The 12850-nt window shown below is 37.9% G+C and overlaps 1 protein-coding gene across 1 annotated transcript in view; it reads left to right on the top strand.

The window, feature by feature from the left end:
* The window catches only part of LOC134511806 (dynein axonemal heavy chain 5-like), a 169252-nt gene that overhangs the window by 92400 nt on the left and 64002 nt on the right, over window positions 1–12850 (top strand). Inside the window, exons 52-59 of the mRNA XM_063326333.1 lie at window positions 1320–1526; window positions 2493–2822; window positions 4208–4414; window positions 4501–4743; window positions 5580–5734; window positions 8205–8869; window positions 10079–10359; window positions 10725–10940. Of these exons, the coding sequence (XP_063182403.1) occupies window positions 1320–1526; window positions 2493–2822; window positions 4208–4414; window positions 4501–4743; window positions 5580–5734; window positions 8205–8869; window positions 10079–10359; window positions 10725–10940 (2304 nt within the window). The remainder of the gene's footprint in view (window positions 1–1319; window positions 1527–2492; window positions 2823–4207; window positions 4415–4500; window positions 4744–5579; window positions 5735–8204; window positions 8870–10078; window positions 10360–10724; window positions 10941–12850) is intronic.

The raw sequence follows: 12850 nt of genomic DNA, 5'->3' as shown, positions 1-12850 counted from the left end.
GTCTGTTGCAGCCGTCTGGAACTGCCTGTGTCTGGTTTGGGGAAACCCTGTCCTCACAGGGGGCTGCCCCACAGTCCCCACTGCCAGCACCTGGGCACCTCCACCCGGAATATTATTTTTGTATAAACTGTTGGAGCCTTGAGGAGAGGTCTGAGCAGTGACCTGCACCAACCCATCAGCTGTCAAGAGTACTCACCAAATACAGGACTATTGCTTGCGCATTGCATGTGTAGACTGTCATTTGTGTGATGTCTGAGAAGAACTTATTTCTGAAGGGCACCTCTTCTTAAATTGAGATCATTGTATCAACATTGTATCAACAAAATCAACAGTTTAACACTATTCATCAAAATATTTTGAGGGGGCATAGCTGTGTCTTCCTTGCTATTGTCGCACAGAGTGTACGTCTCACTGGTGGTGTTCTTAGAGCATTTAATCAGCAATGATATAGGTTTATTTTTCTGAGGTACCGAAATGGGAACATTTCTAGTCAACCCTATTATAAAGATGAGAATTTAAATGATATTCAACTTCGTCATCATTGCAGAAGAATTGAATCTTTAAAAAGAAATAATGTTGGAAATCTGGAATTTTTAATAAGATTTTTATGTCCCAGGACTCTTGCTAAACAAAATACTTCCCATGCTTTATATATATGCCTTGGTGTGACTCCAGGGTTACATATTTTTCTTTCCGGTTCTATTATAAAACCTCACTAAACCCAAAAAGTGGAACTTTTTTGCTTTAGGGCATCAGCAGCAGCTGTGGGAATTGTATGCATTCATAAAACCAAGGATTCCTTTCTTCATGAAGAGAGGATAACTGTCAGTAAATGTGATGTAGCTGGGTTTAATTTTACAGTACCATTTCTTTACACTGCTTTTGTTCTAAGGTATGGTGCTGTAGTGTAAATGTGAAAAAGGATTTGGGTTTTCACTTGTTTCTTGCAGACTGCTGTAATAGATCGTTAACAGCTTGAATTTAGAAAACCCCTGACAATCACTGATGCAAAGTCTATTTGCATCTTGAGTTGTCACATGTCTACTTTTTGTAACATTTAGTGAAGTCTGTTAAAAGCTTCTAAATCTTAATACTTTGAAACTTTATGCAAAAGATTAACCGAGAGTTTGTTCGAATTTCAGTTTGGAGATGGTATATTGTCTTAAGTAGATTGCTATTTGACATTTTGATGTTAATAGCAGTACTGAGATTTTGTATATGTCTGATTTTTGCAGGGCTGCTGAGCGTCTGCATCTCCTTTTGGCTCAATTCATCTGGAGTTACTGATGCACTTTACTTAAAAGTGGTTTATCTTGCAGGATTACACGAGGAAGTATGATCCTGATGTTCACTTGACCAAATGCCTAAACTTTTCTTCTGCAACTCTGCCAAATATGTTTCAAAGAAGCATAGAAAGTTACATAGATAAAAGAATGGGCACCACATACGGTCCTCCGGCAGGGAAGAAAATGACAGTCTTTATTGATGACATCAACATGCCTGTGATTAATGAATGGGGGGATCAGGTAAAAGGAAAATGTTAACTTTTGGGAATTGGTGGTTCTCACCATTGCTGCTGATGGAAATGCTGATCTGCGGGTTGCAAAAATAGGAAAGTTTATGAAAAAGGTATCATAATACGGAGTAGACCAAGTATGTGTACTAAGTGTAATTTCCTTGAGCCAGTTTTTCCAAGAACGATAAGCTGTCAGCCCCAAAAGATTAGGGTCAGCATCAAGCCACTTGGTGCAATCATTGTAGCTTTTAAGCCTTTTGTTTTGGTTACACACAGATCATGCAGAATTTCCAAACTAGCTGTACTAAGAACCAGTCTGGGAAATGAGACTCCTTCCTTCTTTCGTCTGCCCTGGGCTTTAAAGTACAATTATTAGTAGGTGAAATCTAACATCACAGTTTACATCCAAGACTAGTGAGATGTCTTGAGGTTCTATAAATAAATACATATAGACCTATACTCTGAAAATCTGACTTAAATTAAAAAAATGAATTACTGCTGAGGAAACCTAATTTTCCTGCTGCCAGTACAGCTCTGTATTCCTCTTCTGTCACTGCCTCTGTACAAGTGAATGTGTGACTATACTTTGTGCTAAACTAACCGTTCTTTGTCACTACCTAAGTGCCCTTGTCAATCTGAATATGTAGTCTGGCTTGAAACTTTAAAGTGCTAAATTTTCTTTGATATTACGGAAATCCAGTTGAATGTCTGACCTTGTGTCCACAACTGCTTAGCACGTGAAGCTTACATGAAGAAAATCCACTGCATCAGATTGCTTCGTACCATGTTGCATGGCTTTATAAATTGCTGAAGTGTCCAGCAGAATACCTGAAATTAAGAAAGATAAGGGATGTCTTTCCTTCTGTCTACTATTTTGTTAGAGATTTCCTCTTTTCCTTTTTTTTTTTTTTTTTTTTAAAGTTGAGAACGCTGAAATACGTAACTGCTCCATTTCTCTTTTTTTGGTGATAACTAGATCACTAATGAGATTGTAAGACAGCTGATGGAACAGAAAGGTTTCTACAATTTGGAGAGACCAGGAGAATTCACGAATGTGGTTGACATCCAATTTGTAGCTGCTATGATTCACCCTGGGGGAGGTCGGAATGACATCCCACAGCGCCTGAAACGCCAGTTCACCATCTACAACTGCACACTGCCTTCCAGTTCCTCTATCGACAAAATATTTCGAACAATAGCTGAAGGCTATTTCTGTGAACAGCGAGGTTTCCCTGCAGAAATATGTAAACTGGCTTCAGCATTAGTATCTACAACTCGAAAGGTTTGGCAAACAACAAAAGCAAAGGTAAAATTACATCTGTTAAGAAGCCTTTGAAACATCTGTACCATGACAAAGCAACAAGACCCAGGTCTTCTGTAATGTCATGTGTGTTCATACTTCATATTGTAAAGCTGTGACCTGTATATATAACTGCTGGCTCGTGCCTGTGTTCTGAATTTGTTGCTATCAACACCTAGTTAGCTACCTAAAACCATAACCATATGCAGTGCCTTGTATAGCTAATATAAGAATTAAATTATGTAATTATAATATAGTAGTCATAGCTGATAGGAAGATTTAGGTGTCTTCTGGTTGAGAAAAAGTCAAGGGCATAAGGAACCATAAATTAAAAATTAAATAGGAATCTTCTATAAAGATGTTTGGGATTGTGAGAAACTTTAAAGATATGAATTAAAGGAAAGAAGTCCAATTTGGCAGGGAGGGAATCAGTTCAAAACAAATGAAATCTGGTATTTAGTAAATTCTAAATATTTACTTCTTTCATTTCAAACAGATTGTAAAAGCATTTAACTGCAATTCCTAAGCAAATATTGCTTTGAAATAGAAAATAAAATCTATGTGTAGAATGGATTTTGAGCAGTTAAGAGTAAAATAACAGCATAGAAATACGTGCCAAATTTGATCTTCTAATGAAAAAAGTGGAGGAGAATGGTGGAAAGATAGGGATAGGCAGGGATTTGGTAAATGATATTTTCTAGTCCAAAAAAGGTTGGTCAGAATTTCCCAAACAACTCAACTGTAGACATAAACTTGGCTCACAGAGAAACAGAGAGAGTTCTAGTGAAACTATTGACCAGTCAGCTGTTGACCAGTGAATTCAACAGAAATGATGCTTATTACTGCTAATTAACTGCCTATAGAGAAAATACATCTTTTGCCAGAGAAAATACATCTTTTGCCAAGTTGTTATTTTTTTCAGATCATCTTTCCTTATTTTTCTGCTCTCTTTTCTTTGCTTTCCTTATCTACTTTTCTTTTTCCTCATGAACTTTTCCTCACACGTTCTTGGAAAGGACAAAAGAGAGTGAGAGAAATGATCTAGAAGAAAGGGCAGGAGCAACACCACAGGTTAAGCAATGCTGACATTTTTACTGTGGCCTTTAATGCCATCATTAACTAACCTGTCCTGGCTACCCTTCAGTCCATGTTCCTGGGACTTGAAAGATTCAAAGAAATTCATGTGAAATCTATGTGAAATTAAAGAGCTGGTCATTGCTACTGTCATTTCTTCATTTTTACCTTTACCTCTTAAATACCAACCATGTATTTCTGCTTTAATGCAATGTTGATTTTGAAGTTTGTGAAAATTCCTATATTCATTTAATACTATATAGAAAATATATTTATGTGGTAGTTATTTGAATATAGCTTATGATGTTATTTTGTAGATGTTACCAACTCCAGCTAAATTTCATTACATCTTTAATTTACGAGACGTCAGTCGTATTTGGCAAGGAATACTTACAGTTACTTCTGAAGTCTGCCAGAGCATCAGTGTTTTGGTAGCCTTGTTCCAGCATGAGTGCAGACGTGTTATTGCAGACAGGTTCATCAGCCAGAGTGATAAAGACTGGTTTGAAGATACGATGAAAAAGGTAGGCAAATAAGTTCAAGTATTTGCCACAGAAAGAGGCCAATGAAATGTTTCATTACTAAAGTAATCCCTAATGTATTGTCGTAGATTGCTACTGCTGAACATGGTCAAAATCTATTTGAAGATGAATCCACAGATTTGTACTTTGTGGATTTCTTGCGTGATGTCCCAGAAGCTGCTGGAGATGAACCTGATGATGCAGAGTTGAAGGTTCCTAAAATTTATGAGCTTATCCCTTCTTTGGATTGTTTGGCTGAAAGATTACAGATGTTCATGCAACAGTACAATGAAACAATCAGAGGATCAAGGATGGATTTAGTATTTTTCAAGGTATTAGAGCCTGTAATTACATTAATAGAAGAAATGCCCAGTCTCTTGCACTTACTGATACATAGATCTTGAATGTTTCTGTCAACTTATCTTGGAAATAGCTCAGAATGGCTAGCCCTGTATCCAGCAAGCCTTACAAATAAACTCTATAAAACTATGCTGCTGTCTCCCATCTGCCTTCACTCCCATAAATTATTCCATCTCTTTGCAGTTCCCAACTTTTCTTTCTCCTGTCTTGCATAATGCAAAGCATGACTCATTTGTTTCTACAGTGCACATTGTCAATGTTATGCGTTTCTGGAAGCTACCTCCTTCTCAAAGGTCTCTTGATGCATGATGCTTTCTTCAGCTTTAGACTGGGTGCTTTAACAGATTGTTAGGGCATTTCAAATTACTTATATCTCTCTGATAAATACAGCAGTTGAATAAGAAATGTCTATAGTGTACTTGTATTTTACATTTGGCAGCCTATTTAGAGAGCCTGTAAATAGCTCAGCTCAAAAGGTTGGGGGAGGTTGTTAATCCACATCCTTTCTACTTTTCCTTCCATCCCCTAAGGGGCATGCCCTCAGCTCTGACGAGTACAAACACTGGATATGACGTTTCTTCATATGAGCTTGATACAAGGACGTTTCTCTTGAGCTAGCCCTGACGCCAGTGAAGTCAGGGGAAAATCTCTTACTGATTTTGATGAGTACAGCACTGACTCTTTGGCATAAGCTCCACAGAAGGCACCTGGCTGTTGAGAAGCAATCACTCAGTAATGTGCTTCCAGATGAATATACATTATATCATTTTTACATCTTTTTGTCCTTCATTTTTTTCTCAATACACAGGATGCAATCATCCATTTGATTAAAATATCACGGATTATTCGTACTCCACAAGGAAATGCATTGTTGGTGGGTGTGGGTGGATCTGGAAAACAGAGTCTGACCAGACTAGCGTCATATATTGCTGGATATGAGACCTTTCAGATTACTTTAACAAGGTAACACAACACAGTGTACTTAGACATTTGCTCCTTAATTTGCCATAGAAATGAATTGCTCACAATCAACTTGAAATGCAAACTTGTCAAACATTTTATCCCTCATTGTAAACTACATTTTCAATCAAAAGCACCCATATAAACGCACAGTCTATGGACGACAGATCCTGTGTCTTTGGTTTGGTGTCTTTATGCTATTGACAAGAAATCTGTGTTTCCTTCAGCATTTGAATCTGCAATGTACCCCCTGAAATCCCACTAAAAATACCATTTTGCACAAAAGATAACATGGAATAATCTGCTGATGTACTCTGTATAGTGGGCAAATGCTGATGGGCAGGGGAAATAATAACTTTTACTATAGATGCCTATGTACCCAGACTCTTATTACAACTGCTATTAATGACTTGATTGTAGGTAGTGCTGGAAGCTGGAATTCAATCATTTATAGAAATTTGAGGGGTGGGGGGGACACTTTTTTTCTTTTTTTTTTTTTTTTTTTAAAAGTTAGAAGCCTATATTTTAAATTCCATTTACTTGGTTTCTTTTCAGAGGGAGAAGGAGTTGGGGGAAGACAAGTAGAGAAAGCGTACAAGCACAAGAGTGCTTCTTTTCTCTGTCTTTATTCTCTGGATGTTGTTTTGAAACTGTCCCTGTCATTCCTGACAAAAGGACTGGAAGAGATCTCTCCAAGGCTTGGTCAGCATTGCCACCTAATTGTCTGGAAGGCATTCTATATAAGCCTTCCTGAAGTGACTGGGAGTAACCACTGCTTTTCACCTGTTTCTCTTTTGACATAGGGCTTACAGGGGTGAGCACTGAGGGCTGGCAGTGTGTATTTCACCCTGCAAACTACTCGGTACGCTGAGAAATCTTCCTTAGAGAGATATATCAGGCCTTTGAACAATGTCATGAGGTTTCTGATGAAAGGAAAGAGCAAGAAAGACATATCTTGGTCTCTTTTGTGTCCCAGAAGCAGAAGGAAGGAACAGTGGGAACAAAAATAAAAGGGAAAGAAGAAAGAGTAGAGTCACAGAACAGAGTCCCTAGACTTGCAGGATTCAAAATGCATTGATAAGGCAAATAAATGTCTCTGTCACTTAGGAAGTGTTCATTTGCTGAAGCTAACTGGAGGTGGGCCAAAAGAAGGTAGCTGAAAGTGTGTATTTACAAAACAGATAGTCATCTTTTGTAATTTGCCACAGGAGGCTGTGGAAGAAGACAATATCAGCAAGCTCATAAAAGAATACCGAAGGGACAAGATGGACATACCTTCTAATATTCCTAATACAATGGCTATGAATATGGAGGGGGGAAGAAAGAAATGAGCAGCGAAGAGTGAATGTTGGCTCATGTTTTCTCTCTAAGTAGCATTTCCCATTGCCAGTGTTGAGTATCGAGCTAGATGGCCTTCTATTCTGACTCAATAGACAAATTCTTATGGTTTTATGAGAATACCACAAATCACTGTAATAACTGTAGATGACCCATGCAAACTGAAGATGTAGGTTTCTTTTACAAGTTCTGCAGTGCATCCAATAGGGGTATCTATAGACCGGTGGTAACATGGAGCTGGGGGAGAACAGGGATACTTTCTGTGTGGCAAATTTAATAGAAAAATTGAGTAGTGTTTTCAAATACTGAAGAATGGGTCATGTGTGTATTGCAAGTATTACTTATGACTTTGAAGAGACTCTTGAAAATAAGAAACTCATTTCAAAGAAAACAGGTTCCTAATTTCAGCTTTAATTGGCTAAGAACATAATGGGCACAATCTGACATTTTATTAACCTTACTTTACTTCATTTTATATTGCATAATCTGAAATCTATAGTTGAATTTGTCTTGACTTCATTTGAATCTTACTTGTGTGCACCAGCCATAAGAGTGGTAATGAAAGAACCAGTCATGGTCTCAATTTGCAGCAGAGTTGATCAGCCCAAGTGATAATGTTCAAACAGGATTTACGGGGCTTGATTTCAGTTAAACCGAATAAGACGATAAAAACCTCAGTCTTGGTTATTCTTGTCTCTTAATGATTCCCTTTAACCTGCTCTCAATATCTTTGAAAGATAATCCAGCTGTATTTACGTATGGTGACAGGTATCAGAACCTACTTGACAACTTAATCCAACTGTATTAACCTACAATTCTAATAGTTTACGTCTGCAGACTGTAGGGATGCAAAGCAGCATGATAATTACCTTAGACATAGTATTGCTTTTACCATCTTTTTTTCCAGCACGTTATTCTGTTTATTTCACCTCCTTTCCGTGATTTGTAGTACTGATTATTCACTTTGGGAAAATGTTTAAGAGAAGAACACCCCCAAAAAATGAAACCAGGAAATGTGCTATTAATTTCTTATGTAGTTCTTTTCTTCCCTTAAGGAAGCTGAGCCAGATGACAGATACTTTCTAAACTGATCTGTGATTTTTTTTTCTCTTTCTTTAATTCTTTTCTATCCCAGAACATATGCCACCAATAACCTGTTGGATGATCTGAAAATCTTGTACCGCACTGCTGGGCAAAAAGGAAAGGGCATTATCTTTATATTCACAGACAATGAAATCAGAGATGAATCTTTTCTTGAGTACATGAACAATGTTTTGGCTTCAGGTGAAGTTTCAAATCTTTTTGCACGAGATGAAATAGGTGAAATCACACAAGACCTGATACCAGCAATGAAGAAGGAGTACCCAAGGCGTACTCCCACTGGTGAAAATCTTTATAATTACTTTCTTGCTCGAGTTCGTACTAACCTGCATGTGGTTCTTTGTTTTTCTCCTGTTGGGGAAAAATTCAGAACTCGTGCGCTCAAATTTCCAGGTCTGATTTCAGGCTGTACCGTGGACTGGTTCCAGCGCTGGCCCAAAGATGCTCTTGTAGCGGTTGCACAGCATTTTTTAGTTTCCTACCATATTGAGTGCACAGATGAAGTGAAGCAAAGTGTCGTTAACACCATGGGAACATTTCAAGATATTGTAGCTGAAAAATGTGTTGAATACTTTGAACGATATAGGCGAAGAACATTTGTGACTCCAAAATCTTACCTGTCCTTCATTGGAGGCTACAAAGCTATTTACAAAGAAAAGTTTGGCTATGTTGGAAGTTTGTCTGAGCGCATGAGAACAGGTACTGTAAAATCTGTTTGTTTGTTTTTTGGTTTTGTGTGTTTCATTTGTTTGTTTTTAAAAAGGTAAGAAGAATCTGAGCAAAAGAATGTAGAAGTATAGATTCTTAGACATCTAGAGATTTAGTTTATTTAAATTGTGAGTAAATTCAAATTGTGAGCATGAGCTCACTTTCGTTTGGAAGCAGACTCCTATGTTTTCAACTGTGTTGTGTGTGTTTACAAAATATATGGAGGTTTTGTTTCAATTAACTTTGTGAATGTTGCAGATTGCTGATGAGATTTGGAAATAGTATTAGTTAGCAGTTAAAATTCCTGAAACTCCTGCTTTGGTATGTATGCATGCCAAGGAACTTCTGAGATCCTAGTTTTCACATTTAAACATACTAGAAGTAAATATGAGGGAAGGTAAATAAATGTTCAGATTGAGTCATTCTGAAGAATCTTTTAAAGAAATAGTTATGTGCCAAATGTAAAATTTCCAAAATATCGCACTGCACGAGGTCATGCACTGTAAACAATTAGTTTCTGAACCTGAATGGTGTTTGGAAGTGAATGTGAACTTAAATGATTTCTTCTCCCTTTGTCACCAATTGTAGAACTGAGCTATGTACACATACCTCCATAGGCAGAGGGCGTCTGGCTGCCTGGAAGGAACATATGTGCTTTTTTTTGATGGTTAGAAAGATTTACACGATGCTTTTACATTTACATGCATGCATTTATGTATAAGGATTTTTATACTTACAACTTTTCTAGGTGATTTCAGCCTAGTCTCCTTGTGTCTTCATTTACATTGCTCAGGATGGCAGGTTCCTCCTCTTTGTTTTGTACAGAGAGTACAGCCTAGTACTTCTTATGGTCTCATAGTATTCTGAAATTGCACACTTAATTCGTAAGAGTGCCATTCACAATACTAATGCTTTTCGATATGTGTGTTTAATCTTTAGTGTCCCTCTCATATATAAGAATATAAGCAAGTGATCAAGTGACAGATTCTGAAGACTCTTACCCATATAAAAAAAAAAAGAAAAGAAAAATTAAATAGCAAATGGATATTACCCCTGCTAAATTTTGGTGATCAACAAATGGGATCACTCACTGGGGTTCCTAAATACGAATCTGAGTGACTTATTTTAAGTATCCAGATTGCTTCACTGAGGTTCCTCAATAGGTATTCCTGTTGCTAAAATGGAATTTGTTCAACGCAGGTCTTGCAAAACTGATGGAAGCTGAGGATTCAGTAAATCAGCTCTCCAAAGAGTTGGTGATGAAGGAGAAAGATTTGGCTGTAGCTTCAAAAAAAGCTGATGAAGTTTTACTGGAAGTAACTATGAAAGCCCAAGCTGCTGAAAAAGTGAAAATGCAGGTGCAAAAGGTAAAAGACAAGGCTCAGGCCATTGTGGATGATATTGCCATTGATAAAGCAGCAGCAGAAGAGAAGCTTGAAGCTGCAAGACCTGCACTGGAGGAGGCTGAGGCAGCCCTGCAGGTCAGAACCAAAGATATTGTGAACATGCATGTAGTTAATGATCATTATTTGTAATAATATGGCTTATGCTTCTGACTTAAAAAAAATAATATTGAAAGGACTAGCACTGACTTGTTAATCCTTGTAGAAAAAACCCTGAAAATTGAGGCAGTGCAGAGGTAAGATGGGCAGTACCTCCTTTACTGTTGGGTAAGAAAGCAGCCATTGAGTGGTACTACCTTTATGGACTTTCTGCAGTACTGCTTCTGAGTGACCTGCAAAACTGCAGCAATTGCATTGCATACACAGTCCTCCCAAAAAATGTCTATCTCTACCATCAAGTGGTTGCTTAAATAAATGGTTTATTTTCTTTTTTAATTTTTCAGACAATAAAACCTTCTGACATTGCAACTGTTAGAAAACTGGGTAAACCTCCTCACTTGATCATGAGAATTATGGATTGTGTACTACTTTTATTCCAAAGAAAAATAGACTCAGTAACACCTGATCAAGAACGCCCATCTGTGAAGCCGTCATGGACTGAGGCTCTAAAGCTAATGAATAATTCAGGATTTCTTAGCATGTTGCTTACTTTCCAGAAGGTAAGAAGTTAATAGTGGCACTATTAGTACCCTATAACTACCTTATGAAATCACGTGAAAATGTCTTTTACCTTTAAAGGTATTTTGAAACAGATGAGGTTTTTGTGTACCTATAGCTCTGGATACCTTCATGACTGTGTTCCGCTCCTTTTTCATGGTTCATCATTTCAGTGATCTTTCTCCTGGGCCACAGAGTTTTCACGGCAGACACAAGTATCCCAAGCACTAGATCAAATCTGGAGAAACTTAGTGTTATTTTTATTCAGGCAGCTCCCGCTTCTCAGTAGGAATTTGCCTTAAAAGGACTTGCTGTTGATTTTTCAAATGGCTCACCATCTCCAGCGCTACCAGGCCTGTTTGCATATAAAGCGCTCTAGAACTCTGTCTCCAGAATTATTTGGTGGGGAACTAGGAGAAAATACAGAAGAAAACGAGCATCCTGTCAGGAAAAATACTGAGATATTTGGGAACTTTGGGGGTTCTTTCACTAGAAAAGTAGTGAAATACAGAATGAACTGAGAACCTTAGTATCGACTGTAAGAAAAATAAGCAAACACAGGTTTCTATTTGTCCGGACAGAAACTTGTCCCATTTACAGCAGTATTCACTGAACTGTGAGACAAGGGAAATTTTTCTGCAGGGAAGAGAAGAAAGCTGTCACAGCTGGACCAGAAAAACAGCTAGGGTGGAATATGGAATGGCAGAATCATGGCCCAACTTTAAAATCCAGAAAACCAAGCCAGTTTTGGTAAAACCTGGGTTTTCTGCAATGTTGCAGAACATACTCTTTCATTTGTACACTGATTTTTTAATCTGCTTTAGCTGTGCACTTTGCTGATGACTTTTCTAAGTTACTGGAGTGTTTTTGTTGTGCAGATGGGGCTTGAAACCATGGTTCCCACTATCCCCAGGAGCCATTTCTCCCAGTGAGCTGTATTGACAAGGCACCACGTGGAAACTCGCACTGCCTGTGTAGGCAGCCTGTTCCTGGGGCTGTCAATCAGGTCACTTTCCCAAGTGCTGTCTTCACTAAACAGAAAGAGGAAATTAGTTTAAAGATAATGGGGACTAATTATGCACTCCTTCTTTCTAAGCTATGCACTTGCTTCTCTCTAATGAGGATTCCAGTTTGGGCACTTATTAACAGTGTATGTGTTCCTGCTGGTAGTTTGCAACACATTTAACTTTACTCAGAGGAGTGAGAGCAACCTCTGTGGGACTGAGTTCTTGCAGGAAATGATACTGAGGAATGTGGTGAAGAGCACTAGGAATGTGGTGAAGAGGTACTTCACATGCTGTTCTGCCTCATTTCTTGTTTCCAAGATTAAGTATATGTGAGAAGAAAGCTCATCGTGTCTGGAGTTCTGAGTAGACTACACTGCTTGTTTGTGAGATTTTTGTTCTTTCCTAATTTTTTTAGGCAAGGAAGATCAGTGGATTAAATAGTTCCTTGGGTTTAAAATTCATTACTTAGAAGGAAAAGCTAACATTTTTCAAGCTCTTGAACAGAGACTTAGGACACTGCTGATTGATTGGTCTTTGCTTCACCTTTGCCTGCTTCCTAGCTCATAATTTTGAGTAGGAGAATGAAAAAGTCAAAATGTTTGTCCAGCCCTATTTTACATTTTAGCAAATGCTCATAGTCAAAACATCACCATGTCTGATCTTAGAAAAAGTATAATGAATGTCTTTGTTATTATAGTAGCTAGGGATCAGGCAAGTACAAGACAGTCAGCTATGCAGAAAAGCAGGAAACGGGTATATTGCTTGACTATGAACGAAGGATGATTTTTAGATGCATTAAAAGAAAGGCATTGATATATGGCCAAAAAAAAGGAAGATTCTTAATGCCTCTATTGTTAGGTAACCATTGTTACCCTGTATAAGCTCTTCTACTTTATACATGGCTT

Source organism: Chroicocephalus ridibundus, chromosome 2, assembly GCF_963924245.1.
Source record: "Chroicocephalus ridibundus chromosome 2, bChrRid1.1, whole genome shotgun sequence".
NCBI classification, from domain to species: Eukaryota; Metazoa; Chordata; class Aves; order Charadriiformes; family Laridae; genus Chroicocephalus; species Chroicocephalus ridibundus.
The sequence above is the reverse complement of the archived record's forward strand: the minus strand, read 5'-3'. Positions and strand labels throughout refer to the sequence as shown.